Raw genomic sequence first — 22,341 nt, forward strand, 5'->3', positions numbered from 1 at the left:
CAGATGAAACCTCTTTGTGACAGAGTGAATGTCACTACTTTCAGAATAAACCTCTTTGTGACAGAGTGAATGTCACTACTTTCAGATGAAACCTCTTTGTGACAGAGTGAATGTCACTACTTTCAGATGAAACCTCTTTGTGACAGAGTGAATGTCACTACTTTCAGATGAAACCTCTTTGTGACAGAGTGAATGTCACTACTTTCAGATGAAACCTCTTTGTGACAGAGTGAATGTCACTACTTTCAGATGAAACCTCTTTGTGACAGAGTGAATGTCACTACTTTCAGATGAAACCTCTTTGTGACAGAGTGAATGTCACTACTTTCAGATGAAACCTCTTTGTGACAGAGTGAATGTCACTACTTTCAGATGAAACCTCTTTGTGACAGAGTGAATGTCACTACTTTCAGATGAAACCTCTTTGTGACAGAGTGAATGTCACTACCTTCAGAATAAACCTCTTTGTGACAGATTGAATGTCACTACCTTCAGATGAAACCTCTTTGTGACAGAGTGAATGTCACTACTTTCAGAATAAACCTCTTTGTGACAGAGTGAATGTCACTACTTTCAGAATAAACCTCTTTGTGACAGAGTGAATGTCACTACCTTCATAATATACCTCTTTGTGACAGAGTGAATGTCACTACTTTCAGATGAAACCTCTTTGTGACAGATTGAATGTCACTACCTTCAGATGAAACCTCTTTGTGACAGAGTGAATGTCACTACCTTCAGATGAAACCTCTTTGTGACAGAGTGAATGTCACTACTTTCAGATGAAACCTCTTTGTGACAGATTGAATGTCACTACCTTCAGATGAAACCTCTTTGTGACAGAGTGAATGTCACTACTTTCAGAATAAACCTCTTTGTGACAGAGTGAATGTCACTACTTTCAGATGAAACCTCTTTGTGACAGAGTGAATGTCACTACTTTCAGATGAAACCTCTTTGTGACAGAGTGAATGTCACTACTTTCAGATGAAACCTCTTTGTGACAGAGTGAATGTCACTACCTTCAGATGAAACCTCTTTGTGACAGAGTGAATGTCACTACTTTCAGATGAAACCTCTTTGTGACAGAGTGAATGTCACTACCTTCAGATGAAACCTCTTTGTGACAGAGTGAATGTCACTACTTTCAGATGAAACCTCTTTGTGACAGAGTGAATGTCACTAGTTTCAGATGAAACCTCTTTGTGACAGAGTGAATGTCACTACCTTCAGATGAAACCTCTTTGTGACAGAGTGAATGTCACTACCTTCAAAATAAACCTCTTTGTGACAGAGTGAATGTCACTAGTTTCAGATGAAACCTCTTTGTGACAGAGTGAATGTCACTAGTTTCAGATGAAACCTCTTTGTGACAGAGTGAATGTCACTACCTTCAGATGAAACCTCTTTGTGACAGAGTGAATGTCACTACCTTCAAAATAAACCTCTTTGTGACAGAGTGAATGTCACTACTTTCAGATGAAACCTCTTTGTGACAGAGTGAAGCTCTATCTCACATGATAATAATGTTTTAATGTTAAAGCAGTCACAGATCAACACACTGAGAATGAACTACGGCCTCTGAACTACGACCTCTGAACTACGACCTCTACTACACCATCACCAACCACATAGACCTGACCCCATCATGACCTCTACTACACTATCATCACCAACCACATAGACCTGACCCCATCACGACCTCTACTACACTGCCCTTTCTAAACTGAGAATGAACTACGACCTCTACTACACCATCACCAACGACATAGACCTGACCCCATCATGACCTCTACTACACTATCATCACCAACCACATAGACCTGACCCCATCATGACCTTTACTACACCATCACCAACCACATAGACCTGACCCCATCACGACCTCTACTACACTATCATCACCAACCACATAGACCTGACCCCATCATGACCTTTACTACACCATCACCAACCACATAGACCTGACCCCATCACGACCTCTACTACACTATCATCACCAACCACATAGACCTGACCCCATCACGACCTCTACTACACTATCATCACCAACCACATAGACCTGACCCCATCACGACCTCTACTACACTATCATCACCAACCACATAGACCTGACCCCATCATGACCTCTACTACACTACCATAATTTGTGAGTGGCTAGCTACCAATTGTTCCTCCTCTTCTGAGGAGGAGTAGGAAATATCGGACCAATGCGCAGCGTGGTAAGTGGCCATGTTGTTTATTAAAACCTGAACACTGAAACAAAAACAAAACAAAACGCAACAGTTCTGTACAAAACACTAAACAGAAAATAACCACCCACAACTAACAGGGGAAAACAGGCTGCCTAAGTATGGTTCTCAATCAGAGACTACAACTACCCACAACTAACAGGGGGAAAACAGGCTGCCTAAGTATGGTTCTCAATCAGAGACAACAACTACCCACAACTAACAGGGGGAAAACAGGCTGCCTAAGTATGGTTCTCAATCAGAGACAACAACTACCCACAACTAACAGGGGGAAAACAGGCTGCCTAAGTATGGTTCTCAATCAGAGACTACAACTACCCACAACTAACAGGGGGAAAACAGGCTGCCTAAGTATGATTCTCAATCAGAGACAACAACTACCCACAACTAACAGGGGGAAAACAGGCTGCCTAAGTATGGTTCTCAATCAGAGACAACAACTACCCACAACTAACAGGGGGAAAACAGGCTGCCTAAGTATGGTTCTCAATCAGAGACAACAACTACCCACAACTAACAGGGGGAAAACAGGCTGCCTAAGTATGGTTCTCAATCAGAGACAACAACTACCCACAACTAACAGGGGGAAAACAGGCTGCCTAAGTATGGTTCTCAATCAGAGACTACAACTACCCACAACTAACAGGGGGAAAACAGTCTGCCTAAGTATGATTCTCAATCAGAGACAACAACTACCCACAACTAACAGGGGGAAAACAGGCTGCCTAAGTATGGTTCTCAATCAGAGACAACAACTACCCACAACTAACAGGGGGAAAACAGGCTGCCTAAGTATGGTTCTCAATCAGAGACAACAACTACTCACAACTAACAGGGGGAAAACAGGCTGCCTAAGTATGATTCTCAATCAGAGACTACAACTACCCACAACTAACAGGGGGAAAACAGGCTGCCTAAGTATGGTTCTCAATCAGAGACTACAACTACCCACAACTAACAGGGGGAAAACAGGCTGCCTAAGTATGGTTCTCAATCAGAGACTACAACTACCCACAACTAACAGGGGGGAAAACAGGCTACCTAAGTATGGTTCTCAATCAGGGACAACGATAGACAGCTGCCTCTGATTGAGAACCATACCAGGCCAAACACATAGAGATAGAAAACATAGAATGCCCACCCCAAGTCACGCCCTGACCAAACTACAACAGAGACATAAAAAAGGAACGTGACACAATGGCAGCAATAGAGACTAAACAAGATATACACAAAGGTAAATATTTTACTTGAAAACTATCAGCTAGATATATGTGAATCATAATAATGTAGCTAACCAGTTTAACAGGCAAAAATGACCCAAAACTATGGAAGGTAAATTCTTTGTGGGTAGCTCACTAAAATGTATTCATGGCAAAGCCCAACTCCAGTCCTCCAGTCCTCCCAACAGCCCAACTCCAGTCCTCCAGTACCTCCAACAGCCCAACTCCAGTCCCCCCAACAGCCCAACTCCAGATCTCCAATACCCCCAACAGCCCAACTCCAGTCCTCCCAACAGCCCAACTCCAGTACCCCCAACAGCCCAACTCCAGTCATCCAGTCCCCCCAACAGCCCAACTCCAGATCTCCAATACCCCCAACAGCCCAACTCCAGTCCTCCCAACAGCCCAACTCCAGTTCTCCAGTCACCCCAACAGCCCAACTCCAGTTCTCCCAACAGTCCAACTCCAGTTCTCCAGTCACCCCAACAGCCCAACTCCAGTTCTCCAGTTCAACTTCAGTCCTCCATTCCTCCCAACAGTCCAACTCCAGTCCTCCAGTCCCCTCAACAGCCAAACTCCAGTCCTCCAGTCCTCCCAACAGCCCAACTCCAGTCCTTCAGTCCTCCAACAACCCAACTCCAGTCCTCCAGCCCTCCTAACAGCCCAACTCCAGACCTCCAGTCCTCCCAACAGCCCAACTCCAGTCCTCCAGTCCTCCCAACAGGCCAAATCCAGTCCTCCATTCCTCCCAACAGCCCAACTCCAGTCCTCCAGTCCCCTCAACAGCCAAACTCCAGTCCTCCAGTCCCCCCAACAGCCCAACTCCAGTCCTCCCAACAGCCCAACTCCAGTCCTCCAGTCCCCCCAACAGCCCAACTCCAGTCCTCCACTCCCCCCAACAGCCCAACTCCAGTCCTTCAGTCCTCCAACAACCCAAATCCAGTCCTCCAGTACCCCAACAGCCCAACTCCAGTCCTCCAGTCCTTCCAACAGTCCAACTCCAGTCCTCCCAACAGCCCAACTTCAGTCCTCCAGTCCCCTCAACAGCCAAACTCCAGTCCTCCAGTCCCCCAACAGCCCAACTCCAGTCCTCCCAACAGCCCAACTCCAGTCCTCCAGTCCCCCCAACAGCCCAACTCCAGTCCTTCAGTCCTCCAACAACCCAAATCCAGTCCTCCAGTACCCCAACAGCCCAACTCCAGTCCTCCCAACAGTCCAACTCCAGTCCTCCAGTCCTCCCAACAGCCCAACTCCAGTCCTCCCAACAGCCCAACTCCAGTCCTCCAGTCCTCCCAACAGCCCAACTCCAGTCCTCCCAACAGCCCAACTCCAGTCCTCCCAACAGCCCAACTCCAGTCCTCCAGTCCTCCCAACAGCCCAACTCCAGTCCTCCAGTCCTCCCAACAGCCCAACTCCAGTCCTCCAGTCCTCCCAACAGCTCAACTCCAGTCCTCCCAACAGCCCAACTCCAGTCCTCCCAACAGCCCAACTCCAGTCCTCCAGTCCTCCCAACAGCCCAACTCCAGTCCTCCAGTCCTCCCAACAGCCCAACTCCAGTCCTCCCAACAGCCCAACTCCAGTCCTCCCAACAGTCCAACTCCAGTCCTCCAGTCCTCCAAACAGACCAACTCCAGTCCTCCCAACAGCCCAACTCCAGTCCTCCCAACAGCCCAACTCCAGTCCTCCCAACAGCCCAACTCCAGTCCTCCAGTCCTCCCAACAGCCCAACTCCAGTCCTCCAGTCCTCCCAACAGCCCAACTCCAGTCCTCCAGTCCTCCCAAACAGCCCCAACTCCAGTCCTCCCAACAGCCCAACTTCCAGTCCTCCCAACAGCCCAACTCCAGTCCTCCGTCCTCCCAACAGCCCAACTCCAGTCCTCCAGTCCTCCCAACAGCCCAACTCCAGTCCTCCCAACAGCCCAACTCCAGTCCTCCCAACAGTCCAACTCCAGTCCTCCAGTCCTCCCAACAGACCAACTCCAGTCCTCCCAACAGCCCAACTCCAGTCCTCCAGTCCTCCCAACAGCCCAACTCCAGTCCTCCAGTCCTCCCAACAGCCAACTCCAGTCCTCCAGTCCTCCCAACAGCCCAACTCCAGTCCTCCCAACAGCCCAACTCCAGTCTCCCAACAGCCCAACTCCAGTCCTCCAGTCCTCCCAACAGACCAACTCCAGTCCTCCCAACAGCCCAACTCCAGTCCTCCCAACAGCCCACCTCCAGTCCTCCAGTCCTCCCAACAGCCCAACTCCAGTCCTCCAGTCCTCCCAAACAGACCAACTCCAGTCCTCCCAACAGCCCAACTCCAGTCCTCCAGTCCTCCAACAGCCCAACTCCAGTCCTCCCGTCCTCCCAACAGCCCCAACTCCAGTCCTCCAGTCCCTCCCAAAGCCCAATCCAGTCCTCCCAACAGCCCAACTCCAGTCCTCCCCAACAGCCCAACTCCCGTCCTCCCAACAGACCAACTCCAGTCCTCCCCAACAGCCCAACTCCAGTCCTCCAACAGCCCCCAACTCCAGTCCTCCAGTCCTCCCAACAGCCCAACTCCAGTCTCCAGTCCTCCCAACAGACCAACTCCAGTCCTCCCAACAGCCCCAACTCCAGTCCTCCCAACAGCCAACTCCAGTCCTCCAGTCCTCCCAACAGCCCAACTCACAGTCCCTCCAGTCCTCCCAACAGCCCCCAACTCCAGTCCTCCCCAACAGCCTCCAACTCCAGTCCTCCAGTCCTCCCAACAGCCCAACTCCAGTCCCTCCAGTCCTCCCAACAGCCCAACTCCAGTCCTCCAGTCCTCCCAACAGCCCAACTCCAGTCCTCCCAACAGCCCAACTCCAGTCCTCCCAACAGTCCAACTCCAGTCCTCCAGTCCCTCCCAACAGACCAACTCCAGTCCTCCCAACAGCCCAACTCCAGTCCTCCAGTCCTCCCAACAGCCCAACTCCAGTCCTCCCAACAGCCCCAACTCCAGTCCTCCCAACAGCCCCAACTCCAGTCCTCCCAACAGCCCAACTCCAGTCCTCCCAACAGCCCAACTCCAGTCCTCCCCAACAGCCCCAACTCCAAGTCCTCCCAACAGCCCAACTCCAGTCCTCCAGTCCTCCCAACAGCCCAACTCCAGTCCTCCAGTCCTCCCAACAGACCAACTCCAGTCCTCCCAACAGCCCAACTCCAGTCCTCCCAACAGCCCAACTCCAGTCCTCCAGTCCTCCCAACAGCCCAACTCCAGTCCTCCAGTCCTCCCAACAGCCCAACTCCAGTCCTCCCAACAGCCCAACTCCAGTCCTCCAGTCCTCCCAACAGCCAACTCCAGTCCTCCAGTCCCTCCCAACAGCCCAACTCCAGTCCTCCAGTCCTCCCAACAGCCCAACTCCAGTCCTCCCAACAGCCCAACTCCAGTCCTCCCAACAGTCCAACTCCAGTCCTCCAGTCCTCCCAACAGACCAACTCCAGTCCTCCCAACAGCCCAACTCCAGTCCTCCAGTCCTCCCAACAGCCCAACTCCAGTCCTCCCAACAGCCCAACTCCAGTCCTCCCAACAGCCCAACTCCAGTCCTCCCAACAGCCAACTCCAGTCCTCCCAACAGCCCAACTCCAGTCCTCCCAACAGCCCAACTCCAGTCCTCCAGTCCTCCCAACAGCCCAACTCCAGTCCTCCAGTCCTCCCAACAGCCCAACTCCAGTCCTCCCAACAGCCCAACTCCAGTCCTCCCAACAGTCCAACTCCAGTCCTCCAGTCCTCCCAACAGACCAACTCCAGTCCTCCCAACAGCCCAACTCCAGTCCTCCAGTCCTCCCAACAGCCCAACTCCAGTCCTCCCAACAGCCCAACTCCAGTCCTCCCAACAGCCCAACTCCAGTCCTCCCAACAGCCCAACTCCAGTCCTCCCAACAGCCCAACTCCATTCATTTGTATTGTAGCCTTGACAAATCCACCCCACTCATTGATTCGTTTTTTAAATGTCTTTTTATTTCACCAGGTCGGCCAGTTGAGAACAAGTTTACATTTACATGTGTGACCTGGCCAAGATAAAGCAAAGCAGTGTGACAAAACAGCAACACAGAGTTGGGAGGTAAGACAATAAATAGGCCAGGGAGGTGAAATAATTACAGTTTAGCATTAGTACTGGAGTGATAGATGTGCAGATGATGATGTGCAGGTAGAGATACTGGGGTGCAAAAGAGCAAGAGGATAAGTAACAATATGGGGATGAGGTAGTTGGGTGTGTTATTTACAGATGGGCTGTGTACAGGTGCAGTGATCTGTAAGCTGCAAGTTAGTGAGGGAGATATAAGACTCCAGCTTCAATTATTTTTTGTAATTAGTTCCAGTCATTGGCAGCAGAGAACGGTGGACAAAGGAAGTGTTGGCTTTGGGGATGACCAGTGAAATATATCTGCTGGAGCGTGTGCTACGGGTGGGTGTTGCTATGGTGACCAGTGAGCTGAGATAAGGCGGGGCTTTATCTAGCAAAGACTTATAGATGACCTGGAGCCAGTGGGTTTGGCGACGAATATGAAGCGAGGGCCAGCCGACGAGAGCATACAGGTCGCAGTGGTGGGTGGTATATGGGGCTTTGGTGACAAAACGGATGGCACCGTGATAGACTGCATCCAATTGATTGAATAGGGTATTGGAAGCTATTTTGTGAATGACATCGCAGAGGTCAAGGATCGGTAGGATAGTCAGTTTTACGAGGTATGTTGGCAGCATGAGTGAAGGAGGCTTTGTTGCGAAATAGGAAGCCGATTCTAGATTTAATTTTGGATTGGAGATGCTTAATGTGGGTCTGGAAGGAGAGTTTACAGTCTAACCAGACACCCAGGTATTTGTAGTTGTCCACGTATTCTAAGTCAGAGCCGTCCAGAGTAGTGATGCTGGACGGGCGGGCAGGGGCGGGCAGCGATCGGTTTGAAGAGCATGCATTTAGTTTTACTTGTATTTAAGAGCAATTAGAGGCCACGGAAGGAGAGTTGTATGGCATTGAAGCTCGTCTGGAGGTTAGTTAACACAGTAACCAAAGAAGGGCCAGAGGTATACAGAATGGTGTCGTCTGCGTAGAGGTGGATCAGAGAATCACCAGCAGCAAGAGCGACCTCATTGATGTATACAGAGAAAAGAGTCGGTCCAAGAATTGAACCCTGTGGCACCCCCATAGAGTCTGCCAAAGGTCCAAACAACAGGCCCTCCGATTTGACACTCTGAACTCTATCTGAGAAGTAGTTGGTGAACTAGGTGAGGTAATCATTTGAGAAACCAAGGCTGTTAAGTCTGCTGATAAGAATGTGGTGATTGACAGAGTCGAAAGCCTTGGCCAGGTCGATGAAGACGGCTGCACAATACTGTCTTTTATCAATGGTGGTTAGGATGTCGTTTAGGACCTTGAGCGTGGCTGAGGTGCACCCATGACCAGTTCGGAAACCAGATTGCATAGATGAGAAGGTACGGTCGGATTCGAAATGGTTGGTGATCTGTTTGTTAAATTGGCTTTAGAAGATTTTAGAAAGACAGGGTAGGATAGATATAGGTCTGTAGCAGTTTGGGTCTAGAGTGTCACCCCGTTTGAAGAGGGGGATGACCGTGGCAGCTTTCCAAACTTTGTGGATCTCAGACGATAGGAAAGAGAGGTTGAATAATAGTTGATAGTTGTCCAGGGTTACCTGCTCTAACTACTAGGAAACACTGATTTAGCAGGCACACTAACTAACATTAGGCTACCTGCTCTAACCACTATGACACACTTATCCAGAGCAATTACTGGCCCAAACCTCTAACCACTAGGATCTAACCACTAGGATCTAACCACTAGGCTCTAACCACTAGGATACCTGCTCTAACCACTAGGCTAGCTGCTCCCACTAGGCTACCTGCCTAACCACTAGGATACCTGCTCTAACCACTAGGCTACCTGCTCTAACCACTAGGCTACCTGCTCTAACCACTAGGCTACCTGCTCTAACCACTAGGATACCTGCTCTAACCACTAGGCTACCTGCTCTAACCACTAGGCTACCTGCTCTAACCACTAGGATACCTGCTCTAACCACTAGGCTACCTGCTCTAACCACTAGGCTCTAACCACTAGGCTACCTGCTTTAATCACTAGGATCTAAACACTAGGCTACTTTCTCTAACCACTAGGCTCTAACCACTAGGATACCTGCTCAAACCACTAGGCTCTAACCACTAGGCTACCTGTCTCTAACCACTAGGCTAGCTGCTCTAACCACTAGGATACCTGCTCTAACCACTAGGATACCTGCTCAAACCGCTAGGCTCTAACCACTAGGCTACCTGTCTCTAACCACTAGGCTAGCTGCTCTAACCACTAGGCTAGCTGCTCTAACCACTAGGCTACCTGCTCTAACCACTAGGCTAGCTGCTCTAACCACTAGGCTACCTGCCTCTAACCACTAGGCTCTAACCACTAGGCGTCCTGCCTCTAACCACTAGGATACCTGCTCTAACCACTAGGCTACCTGCCTCTAACCACTAGGCTCTAACCACTAGGCTACCTGCCTCTAACCATTAGGCTACCTGCTCTAACCACTAGGCTACCTGCCTCTAACCACTAGGCTAGCTGCTCTAACCACTAGGCTACCTGCCTCTAACCACTAGGTTACCTGCTCTAACCACTAGGCTACCTGCCTCTAACCACTAGGCTAACTGCTCTAACCACTAGGCTACCTGCCTCTAACCACTAGGCTACCTGCTTGAACCACTAGGCTCTAACCACTAGGCTACCTGCCTCTAACCACTAGGCTAGCTGCTCTAACCCCTAGGCTACCTGCCTCTAACCACTAGGCTACCTGCTCTAACCACTAGGCTACCTGCTCTAACCACTAGGCTAAGTGCTCTAACCACTAGGCTACCTGCCTCTAACCACTAGGCTACCTGCTCTAACCACTAGGCTCTAACCACTAGGCTACCTGCCTCTAACCACTAGGCTAGCTGCTCTAACCACTAGGCTACCTGCCTCTAACCACTAGGCTACCTGCTCTAACCACTAGGCTCTAACCACTAGGCTACCTGCCTCTAACCACTAGGCTAGCTGCTCTAAACACTAGGCTCTAACCACTAGACTACCTGCCTCTAACCACTAGGCTAGCTGCTCTAACCACTAGGCTACCTGCCTCTAACCACTAGGCTACCTGCTCTAACCACTAGGCTACCTGCCTCTAACCACTAGGCTAGCTGCTCTAACCACTAGGCTACCTGCCTCTAACCACTAGGCTACCTGCTCTAACCACTAGGCTCTAACCACTAGGCTACCTGCTCTAACCACTAGGCTACCTGCTCTAACCACTAGGCTCTAACCACTAGGCTACCTGCTTTAATCACTAGGATCTAAACACTAGGCTACTTTCTCTAACCACTAGGCTCTAACCACTAGGATACCTGCTCAAACCACTAGGCTCTAACCACTAGGCTACCTGTCTCTAACCACTAGGCTAGCTGCTCTAACCACTAGGATACCTGCTCTAACCACTAGGATACCTGCTCAAACCGCTAGGCTCTAACCACTAGGCTACCTGTCTCTAACCACTAGGCTAGCTGCTCTAACCACTAGGCTAGCTGCTCTAACCACTAGGCTACCTGCTCTAACCACTAGGCTAGCTGCTCTAACCACTAGGCTACCTGCCTCTAACCACTAGGCTCTAACCACTAGGCTTCCTGCCTCTAACCACTAGGATACCTGCTCTAACCACTAGGCTACCTGCCTCTAACCACTAGGCTCTAACCACTAGGCTACCTGCCTCTAACCATTAGGCTACCTGCTCTAACCACTAGGCTACCTGCCTCTAACCACTAGGCTAGCTGCTCTAACCACTAGGCTACCTGCCTCTAACCACTAGGTTACCTGCTCTAACCACTAGGCTACCTGCCTCTAACCACTAGGCTAACTGCTCTAACCACTAGGCTACCTGCCTCTAACCACTAGGCTACCTGCTTGAACCACTAGGCTCTAACCACTAGGCTACCTGCCTCTAACCACTAGGCTAGCTGCTCTAACCCCTAGGCTACCTGCCTCTAACCACTAGGCTACCTGCTCTAACCACTAGGCTACCTGCTCTAACCACTAGGCTACCTGCCTCTAACCACTAGGCTACCTGCTCTAACCACTAGGCTCTAACCACTAGGCTCTAACCACTAGGCTACCTGCCTCTAACCACTAGGCTAGCTGCTCTAACCACTAGGCTACCTGCCTCTAACCACTAGGCTACCTGCTCTAACCACTAGGCTCTAACCACTAGGCTACCTGCCTCTAACCACTAGGCTAGCTGCTCTAAACACTAGGCTCTAACCACTAGACTACCTGCCTCTAACCACTAGGCTAGCTGCTCTAACCACTAGGCTACCTGCCTCTAACCACTAGGCTACCTGCTCTAACCACTAGGCTACCTGCCTCTAACCACTAGGCTAGCTGCTCTAACCACTAGGCTACCTGCCTCTAACCACTAGGCTACCTGCTCTAACCACTAGGCTCTAACCACTAGGCTACCTGCTCTAACCACTAGGCTACCAGCCTCTAACCACTAGGCTACCTGCTCTAACACTAGGCTACCTGTCTCTAACCACTAGGCTACCTGCCTCTAACCACTAGGCTAGCTGCTCTAACCACTAGGCTACCTGCTCTAACCACTAGGCTACCAGCCTCTAACCACTAGGCTACCTGCTCTAACCACTAGGCTACCAGCCACCCTCCCCCCTCCCTCCCGTGGTTATGTGGTCCGTGGTTAGTTAGTTTCTGTAGTGCTGAATATGAATGGTCTGCTGATGAATGGGCTGCTGCTGAATAACCTGTCTGCTACTTCCTCTGCTGTGGTCAAACACGTTCTAACACACACACACACACACACACGCGCGCGCACACACGCACACACGCACACACACACACTCACACATTTTCAAAGAACTTACTTGATGGTTGCCCAGACATGTATTGATGCATAAACCAGAACACTAGTCTTCCTGCTTCCTGCCGTCTGTCCTGAATAGCACCTATTAGTACCCTAAATAGGGAATGGGGTGCCATTTGGGATGCAGCCTGAGACAAGGAGGGGAGTGGGGGGGGGGCAGGGTGCTCTGCGGTACCAGAACACATTTGTTTTAAATCGCGATTATAATAAAACGTTGCATCATCGTTTTTTGCATACTGACACAGATCAGTAGAGTAGAGGCTCTTGCAGAAGTTGCACGCATGAGGGAAATGTTTTTCTCGGGTTCGGGGAAAATGGCCTTTATATGTAGTTCGACACCATTTTGGAGACCCTAGCAGAGTATTTTTTTAATACCTCACAAATGGTATTAAAATGACAGACTACTTTGACACTGACAAACTAAGAATCTGAGATCAATAAAACACGACCTTGTCTTCAAGCCATCAATAGCCTAGACTTACTGTAGGTGAGTGGAGACACACATTGTGCATTATGAGGATGAAATTATAGCCCTGAAAACAGCTTTCCCGTTTCACCCACTCAATCCGCTCACTCGCCGGCTCGTGCCAAAAGCTCATATCTCTCTCTTGTTTCTACTTGGTAAAACTGTTCGCTCAATAGGCCTATTTGGAAGTTGCTAACTTTAGTAGCCTACAGACATATCAGGCTTCTCTTTTCAACAGGATTCATTTGCTTTCTAAACTGTATTTTCCCGCGATTGTATTGTAAATATTGAGAGAGCCTGTTTTGGCTGCTTGCTTTTTTGACAGCCGCGTGTTCTCGACTTGCCGGAATGCCCAGTGATTGGGCTACACACAATCCATAGCTAGGCAATAATATTGATCATCTGTGCCTCCTTCTGATGCACTATTTGGAATTATTTCAGTTCTTTCTGAACAGACAGCAGTGATTCTATATATTTGTCAAATGTATTGGAATTTATCAGGGGAGCTGCTGCTGCGGGATTTTTTACATCGCAAACAGTGAAAATTATTTTTTATGCCACAAGATGTACCGGATCCTGGTAAATGGGTTCCAGAACGAAAACTGAGAGGTCCAAAACTGAGAGTTGCCGGATCCTGTTCCGGTTTACATACCAGAGAGTAACGAGAGGTGATGAATGCTCCGTCATTCCCCCACTTACTGAGAGAGTCCTAAATTGCATCCTTTTCCCTATGTAGGCTTAGTGCATTACATTCGACATCAGCCCTTGTCAAGCGTAGTGCACCATATAGCCATGGTGACTAGGGTGCCATCTGGGATGCAAGCCTAGCGTCGTAGTTGCCTTTAGTCAACCCAAAGATCCCACAATATGTGGTGTCTGAAATTACGTTTTGTGAACTTCAGTCAGTCGAAGTTCTCTCGCTCTGTCTCTCTCCCTCTCTCTCTTCCTCTCTCTCTCTCTCTCTCCCTCTCTCTCTTCCTCTCCCTCTGTCTCTCTCTCCCTCTGTCTCTCTCCCTCTCTCTCTTCCTCTCTCTCTCTCTCTCTCCCTCTGTCTCTCTCTCCCTCTGTCTCTCTCCCTCTCTCTCTTCCTCTCTCTCTCTCTCTCTCTCTCCCTCTGTCTCTCTCTCTCTGTCTTTCGGTTATTGTGTCGATGAGACGATGGGTATCGATGTGTGTGGAAGGGAGAGCGCGTGGCAGAGAGACAGAGCCACGGACCGGTCACACCCCCATACACGAGCTTCCCGGTTGCGCACGTTACGAGAGGCTATAAAAGCTGGCATCTCGAGACAGTGGCAATCAAGCAGCAAATCAATACAGCGTCGCGCGGCGAACCTCTGCAGACACGTGTATTTTTTCAGTGGACTTTATCGAGTGTTGTACGTTTTTCTTCCATCAGGGGGACTTGTTGCATTTAAACAGTGACATTGTATTTATCCAGATACAGGTCGTATCTGTTATTAACTGTCATGCTGCTCCGGGTGTGGGCCAAACTCCCGTGGTTGCTCGCGCAGCTGCTCGCCATGCTCTACTCCACTGTACAGGCGCGTGCGAAAATAAACTCCATCTCAACCGTGCTGCTCCGGGAGTCGCACGCGACGTCAGCCTATAGGAGCACGGGCTCCCCGTTACCCGGCACCATGAGGAAGAGCGGCAAGGTCCCCGACCAGGTAAGGAACTAAAACACGGGTCCTTATGGGGACAGAGTCATTTGGGGCGACAGGTAGCCTAGTGGTTAGGGCGTTGGGACAGTAGCCGAAAGGTTGCTGGAATAAATCCCTGAGATAAAAAATAAAAAAAATCTCTTGTTCTGCCCAAGGCAGTTAATAAGAGTTTGTTCTGAACTGACTTGCCTAGTGAAATAAAGGTTAAATAAAAGCCTGGATGTTATTAGGCATACAGGATAGCTTTAAACAGGCCCCATCTACAGACTGGATATTCTGATAAATTGTTGTTAAATCTTATGAAGCTGCGTGTCATTTTCAGGCTTTGTATTAATGTAGAACTGCAGACGGTTGCCTATAGCAACGTTTCCCTTACAGATTCCATTTATGTTATTTTGTAGCCTACTTAAGGGTCTCAGTTCAACATCCTTTTTTAAATTAATGGTCTTTGTAACCCGAACTCAATGCTCAATGTTCACCTCAAAGTTAAATCTCTCCAAATAGTGGTTGTATTGATGACTAGACCATGTCCTAACCTCCCCTCATCCACATCCTCTCTCAGGTGTACCCCTGTGGCAGCGACCTGGAATGTGGCAAGGGGAGCTTTTGCCAGGCTCCCTCCAGAAACCCCTCCCCCCAACGATGTCACACCTGCCGACAGAGGAAGAGGCGTTGTCATAGAGACGCCATGTGCTGCCCCGGCAACCATTGTAGAAACAGTACGTTCTATGGATGTTTTAATAATGACATCACACACGGTGTGTTGGGAATAGTTGTTTTGTTGAGACATTGTACTAATGTTCTCTCTCTCTCTTTCTCTCTCTCTTTCTTTCTTTTTCTCTTCTCTCTCTCTCTTTCTTTCTCTCTCTTTTTCTCTTTCTCTCTTTCCTCTCTCTCTTTCTTTCTTTTTTCTTCCTCTTTCTCTCTTTCTCCTCTTTTCTCTTTCTCTCTCTTTTTCTCTTTCTCTCTTTTTCTCTTTCTCTCTTTCTCTCTTTCTCTTTTCTCTCTTTCTCTCTCCTTTTCTCTCTCTCTTTCTCTTTTTCTCTTTCTCTCTTCTCTTCTTTTCTCTCTCTCTCTTTCTTCTCTTCTTCTTTTCTCTTTCTCTCTTTCTCTCTCCTCCTTCTTTCTTTCTCGCTTTCCTCTCTCTTATCTCTCTCTTTCTTCTTTTTTCTCTTTCTTTCTTTTTCTTTTCTTCTCTTTTCGCTCTCTTCTTCTTTTTCTCTTTCTCTCTCTTTTTTCTTTCTTCTCTCCTCTTTCTTCTTTTCTTCTCTCTTTCTCTTTTTTTTTTCTCTTTCTTCGTTTCCTCTTTTTCTCTTCTTTCTTCTTTCTCTCTCTTTTTTCTCTTTCGTCTTCTTTCCTCTTTTCTCTCTCTTCTTTTGCTCTTCTTTCTCTCTCTCTTTTCTTCCCTCTCTTTCTTTCTCTCTTTCTCTTCTCTTTCTTCTCTTCTTTCTCTCTCTTTCTTCTTCTCTCTACTTTCTCTCTCTCTTTCTTTCTTTTTCTCTTTCTTTTCTCCTTCTTTTTCTTCTTCTCTCTTTCCCCTCTCTCTCTCTTTTCTCTTTCTCTCTTTTTTCTCTTTCCTCTTTCCTTTTTCCTTTCCTCTTTCTCTTTTCCTTTCTCTTTCTCTTTTTCTCTTTCTCTCTTTTCTCTTTCTTCTTTCTCCTTTTTTTCTCTCTCTCTCTCTCGTTTTATTCTCTTTCTCTCTTTCTCTCTCTTTCTCTCTTTTCTCTCTCTCTTTTTCCTTTCTTTTTCTTTTCCTCTTTCTCTCTTCTTTTTCTTTCTTTTTTCTCTTTCTTTCTTTTTCTCTTCTCCTCTTTCCTCTCTCTACCTCTTTTTCTCTTTCTCTCTATTTTTTTTTCTCTTTCTCTCTTTCTCTTTCTCTCTTTCTCTTTTTCTCTTTCTCTCTTTCTCTTTTTCTCTCTTTCTCTCTTTCTCTCTCTTTTTCTCTTTCTCTCTTTCTCTCTCTTTCTCTCTCTTTCTCTCTCTTTCTCTCTCTTTCTCTCTCTTTCTCTCTCTTTCTCTCTCTTTCTCTCTCTTTCTCTCTCTTTCTCTCTCTCTTTCTCTGTCTCTCTCTTTCTCTGTCTCTCTCTCTCTCCCTCTCTCTCTCTCCTTCCATCCATTTCTCTCTCAGATATCTGTACCCCTCTCCCAGACAGTGTGATGACACATCATATCACTGAGTTAGAGGAACACACCAGACTGCCCCCAAAGAAGAAGGTTGGTTGGAAGAAGAGAGGGAGAGGTCAGACCAAGCTGCCCCCCATCAAAGGTAGAATGCCACACCACTAGCCCTGTTATAGATGTTATAGATGTTAAAACAGCTCTCTCAGCATGTCGGATCAAATCTCCAGCGTTGGCCTCTGGCCATTTACTTGATTCAAATTGACGTCTGTCATGAGAGACTAGTTCTCTACTGTCACTGTTTTCTACATGCTAAACTAACAGGGTGTCCCTCTCTTCTACCCACCAGGTCAGCTGGGTGACCCGTGTCTCAGGTCTACAGAATGTTCTGCCGGTCTGTGTTGTGCCCGTCACTTCTGGGACAGGATCTGTAAGCCCGTGCTGAGGCACGGGGAGGTGTGTACGCGGCATGGCAGGAAAGGACAGGAGCTGTTCCAACGCTGTGACTGTGGAGAGGGACTGGCCTGCCAAGCACTCCGTACAGCCCTGCCATCTTCCTCACCGTCATCGAAGTCGATAGCAGCAGCAGCTAAAGCAAGATTGTACTTGTGTCAGAGGGAGTGAGGAAAGGAGTGAGGAAAGGAGGGAAGGAGGGAAAGAAAATAAAGACTCACCCATCAGCTCCATCTTCCCCCGATGGAGAGGAGGAGGAGTCACCTGGAGAAGAGACCTCTATCTCTACCTGTAGACTAACTCACCTGGAGAAGAGACCCTCTATCTCTACCTGTAGACTGACTCACCTGGAGAAGAGACACCTATCTCTACCTGTTAGACTGACTCACCTGGAGAAGAGATCTCTATCTCTACTGTAGACTGACTCACCTGGAGAAGAGACCTCTATCTCTACCTGTAGACTGATCACCTGGAGAGAGACACCTCTATCTCTACCTGTAGACTGACTCACCTGGAGAAGACACCTCTATCTCTACCTGATACATGTATCACTAGCCCACTTTAAACAATGCTACCTAATATGTTTACATACCCCTACATTATTCATCTCATATGCATACGTATAACTGTACTCTATATCATCTACTGCATCTTTATGTAATACATGTATCACTAGCCACTTAACTATGCCACTTTGTTTACATACTCATCTCATATGTATATACTGCACTCAATACCATCTACTGTATCTGCCTATGCTGCTCTGTAGCCATCACTCATTCATATATCTTTATGTACATATTCTATATCCCCTTACACTTGTGTGTATAAGGTAGTAGTTTTGGAATTGTTAGCTAGATTACTTGTTGGTTATTACTGCATTGTCGGAACTAGAAGCACAAGCATTTCGCTACACTCGCATTAACATCTGCTAACCATGTGTATGTGACAAATAAAATTTGATTTGATTTAGACTGACTCACCTGCAGAAGAGACCTCTTTCTCTACCTGAAGACTGACTCTCCTGGAGAAGAGACCTCTATCTCTACCTGTAGACTGACTCACCTGGAGAAGAGATCTCTATCTCTACCTGTAGACTGACTCACCTGGAGAAGAGACCTCTATCTCTACCTGTAGACTGACTCACCTGGAGAAGAGACCTCTATCTCTACCTGTAGACTGACTCACCTGGAGAAGAGATCTCTACCTGTAGACTGACTCACCTGGAGAGAGACCTCATCTCTACCTGTAGACTGACTCACCTGGAGAAGAGACCTCTATCTCCTACCTGTCTAGACTGACTCACCTGGAGAAGAGACTCTATCTCTACCTGTAGACTGACTCACCTGGAGAAGAGATCTCTACCTGTAGGACTGACTCACCTGGAGAAGACAACCTCTATCTCTACCTGTGTTCCTTAGGTAGATCACTGTGTTCTAGTTATCTCTGCTGCTGGGTTCCTTTTAGGTAGATCTCTAAAATACAAAATTACATATTTCTGTGGGAATCTGTTAATATTTTCTTTACCAGTGGTTATAACATTACAACTGCTCTCTTTACTGCAGTCTACTGCAACACTATAAATATAAGGTTACATATTTAATATGAAGACCACTGTTCCCCTGAACAAGGCACGTTAACCCCCACTGTTCCCCTGAAACAAGGCAGTTAACCCCACTGTTCCCATGAACAGGCAGTTAACCCACTGTTCCCCTGAACAAGGCCGTTAACCCACTGTTCCCCCTGAACAAGGCGTTTTAACCCACGTGTTCCCCTGAACAATGCACCGTTAACCACTGTTCCCTGAACAAGGCAGTTAACTCACTGTTCCCCTGAACAAGGCAGTTAACCCACTGCTCCCCTGAACAAGGCAGTTAACCCACTGTTCCCCTGAACAAGGCAGTTAACCCACTGTTCCCCTGAACAAGGCAGTTAACCCACTGTTCCCCTGAACAAGGCAGTTAACCCCCACTGTTCCCCTGAGCAAGGCAGTAACCCACTGTTCCCCTGAGCAAGGCAGTAACACCTGTTCCCCTGAACAAGGCAGTTAACCCACTGTTCCCTGAACAAGGGCATGTTAACCCCACTGTTCCCCTGAACAAGGCAGTTAACCCACTGTTCCCCTGAACAAAGCAGTGACCCCAGTTATGTTAACCCACCTGTTCCCCTGAACAATGCAGTTAACCCCACTGTTCCCCTGAACAAGGCAGTTAACCCACTGTTCCCCTGAACAATGCAAGTTAACCCCACTGTTCCCCTAGAACAAGGCAGGTCACCCACTGTTCCCCTGAACAAGGCAGTTAACCCCACTGTTCCCCTGAACAGGCAGTTAACCCACTTGGTTCCCCTGAACAACGGCAGTTAACCCACTTGTTTTCCCCTGAACAAGGCAGTCAACCCCACTGTTCCCCTTGAACAAGGCAGTTCAACCCCCTGTTCCCCTGAACAAGGCAGTTAACCCACTGTTCCCCTGCAACAAGGCAGTTAACCCACTGTTCCCCTGAACAAGGCTGAAGGTTAACCCCCACTGTTCCCCCTGAACAAGGCAGTAGTTAACCCATGTTCCCCTGAACAAGGCAGGTTTAACCCACTGTTCCCCTGAACAAGGCAGTTCAACCCACCTGTTCCCCTGAACAAGGCAGTTAATCCCACTGTTCCCCTGCACAAATGGGCAAAGTTAACCCACTGTTCCCCCTGAACAAGGCAGTTCCAGTTAACCCCCCCCCCACTGTTCCCCTGAACAAGGCAGTTGAACCCACTGTTCCCCTGAACAAGGGCAGTCTAACCCACTGTTCCCTGAACAAGGCCAGTTAACCACACGTTTCCCCGAACAAGGCAAGTTAACCCACTGGAGACGTGGATGTCGATTAATGCAGCCCCCCGCACCTCTCTGATTCAGAGGGGTTAAATACGGAAGACACATTTCAGTGAAGGCATACAGGTTGTACTGACTAGGTATCCCCTTTTACCTTTCCAACTCACTAGATATCCCCTTTTACCTTTCCTTATCAATACTGTGTGAAAATGATCGGCACCTTATCAATACTGTATGGGAATGATCGGCACCTTGTCAATACTGTATGGAAATGATCAGCACCTTGTCATACTGTATGGAAATGATCGGCACCTTATTCACATACTGTATGGAAATGATCAGCACCTTGTCAATACTGTATGGAAATGATCAGCACCTTGTCCAATACTGTATGGAAATGATCGGCACCTTATCAATACTGTATGGAAATGATCGGCACCTTGTCAATACTGTATGGAAATGATCGGCACCTTGTCAATACTGTATGGAAATGATCAGCACCTTGTCAATACTGTATGGAAATGATCAGCACCTTATCAATACTGTATGGAAATGATCAGTACCTTGTCAATACTGTATGGAAATGATCAGCACCTTGTCAATACTGTATGGAAATGATCAGCACCTTGTCAATACTGTATGGAAATGATCAGCACCTTGTCAATACTGTATGGAAATGATCAGCACCTTGTCAATACTGTATGGAAATGATCAGCACCTTGTCAATACTGTATGGAAATGATCGGCACCTTGTCAATACTGTATGGAAATGATCAGCACCTTGTCAATACTGTATGAAAGATGTTTGATCATTCTGTATCATAGGACTTCTAGAAGCATCTGAATAAATGAACATTAAACTATTAAAGAATCAGATTTTCAAACAAACATGAAGTGTAAGGCTTTTATTCAAATGTTTTTGGTGATAAATTGTTTGAATGAAGGACATCAAATCAAATGTATTTATAAAGCCCTTCGTACATCCGCTGATATCTCAAAGTGCTGTACAGAAACCCAGCCTAAAACCCCAAACAGCAAGCAATGCAGGTGTAGAAGCACGTTAGCTAGGAAAAACTCCCTAGAAAGGCCAGAACCTAGGAAGAAACCTAGAGAGGAACCAGGCTATGTGGGGTGGCCAGTCCTCTTCTGGCTGTGCCGGGTGGAGATTAAAACAGAACTTGGCCAAGATGTTCAAATGTTCATAAATGACCAGCATGGTCAAATAATAATAATCACAGTAGTTGTCGAGGGTGCAGCAAGTCAGCACCTCAGGAGTAAATGTCAGTTTGCTTTTCATAGCCGATCATTAAGAGTATCTCTACCGCTCCTGCTGTCTCTAGAGAGTTGAAAACAGCAGGTCTGGGACAGGTAGCACATCCTGTGAACAGGTCAGGGTTCCAGGCAGAACAGTTTAAACTGGAGCAGCAGCACGGCCAGGTGGACTGGGGACAGCAAGGAGTCATCATGTCAGGTAGTCCTGAGGCATGGTCCTAGGGCTCAGGTCCTCAGAGAGAGAGAGAGAAAGAGGGAATTAGAGAGAGCATACTTAAATTCACACAGGACACCGGATCAGACAGGAGAAGTACTCCAGATATAACAAACTGATCCTAGCCCCCCGACACAAACTACTGCAGTATAAATACTGGAGGCTGAGACAGGAGGGGTCAGGAGACACTGTGTCCAACGATACCCTCGGACAGGGCCAAACAGGAAGGATACAACCCCACCCACTTTGCCAAAGCACAGCCCCCACACCACTAGAGGGATATCTTTAACCACCAACTTACCATCCTGAGACAAGGTTGAGTATAGCCCACAAAGATCTCCGCCACGGTGCAACCCAAGGGGGGGCGCCAACCCAGACAGGAAGATCACGTCAGTGACACAACCCACTCAAGTGACGCACCCCTCCTAGGGACGGCATGAAAGAGCACCAGTAAGTAAGCCAGTGACTCAGCCCCTGTAATAGGGTTAGAGGCAGAGAATCCCAGTGGAGAGACGGGAACCGGCCAGGCAGAGACAGCAAGGGTGGTTCGTTGCTCCAGAGCCTTTCCGTTCACCTTCCCACTCCTGGGCCAGACTACACTCAATCATATGACCCACTGAAGAGATGAGACTTAAAGGTTGAGACCGATTAAAGATAGGTAGGAGCAAGCCCATGTAATGCTTTGTAGGTTAGCAGTAAAACCTTGAAATCAGCCCTTGCTTTGACAGGAAGCCAGTGTAGAGAGGCTAGCACTGGAGTAATATGATCACATTTTTTGGTTCTAGTCAGGATTCTAGCAGCCGTATTTAGCACTAACTGAAGTTTAGTTAGTGCTTTATCCGGGCAGCCGGAAAGTAGAGCATTGCAGTAGTCTAACCTAGAAGTGACAAAAGCATGGATACATTTTTCTGCATCATTTTTGCAAATCAAAATTTTGTGATGTGTGCGGAGAGG

At 48.1% G+C, this 22,341-nt stretch overlaps 1 protein-coding gene across 1 annotated transcript; it reads left to right on the forward strand.

The window, feature by feature from the left end:
- The first annotated feature begins 13,967 nt into the window (after window positions 1-13,967).
- LOC109885502 (dickkopf-related protein 2-like) lies at window positions 13,968-18,318 on the forward strand. The gene is made up of 4 exons (XM_020477345.2): window positions 13,968-14,521; window positions 15,078-15,234; window positions 16,644-16,781; window positions 16,983-18,318. Exons 1-4 carry the CDS (start codon window positions 14,321-14,323, stop codon window positions 17,255-17,257), a joined length of 771 nt encoding a protein of 256 aa, XP_020332934.1. The 5' UTR covers window positions 13,968-14,320; the 3' UTR covers window positions 17,258-18,318.
- Window positions 18,319-22,341: the final 4,023 nt, after the last annotated feature.

Source organism: Oncorhynchus kisutch, linkage group LG16 (genome assembly GCF_002021735.2).
Source record: "Oncorhynchus kisutch isolate 150728-3 linkage group LG16, Okis_V2, whole genome shotgun sequence".
NCBI classification, from domain to species: Eukaryota; Metazoa; Chordata; class Actinopteri; order Salmoniformes; family Salmonidae; genus Oncorhynchus; species Oncorhynchus kisutch.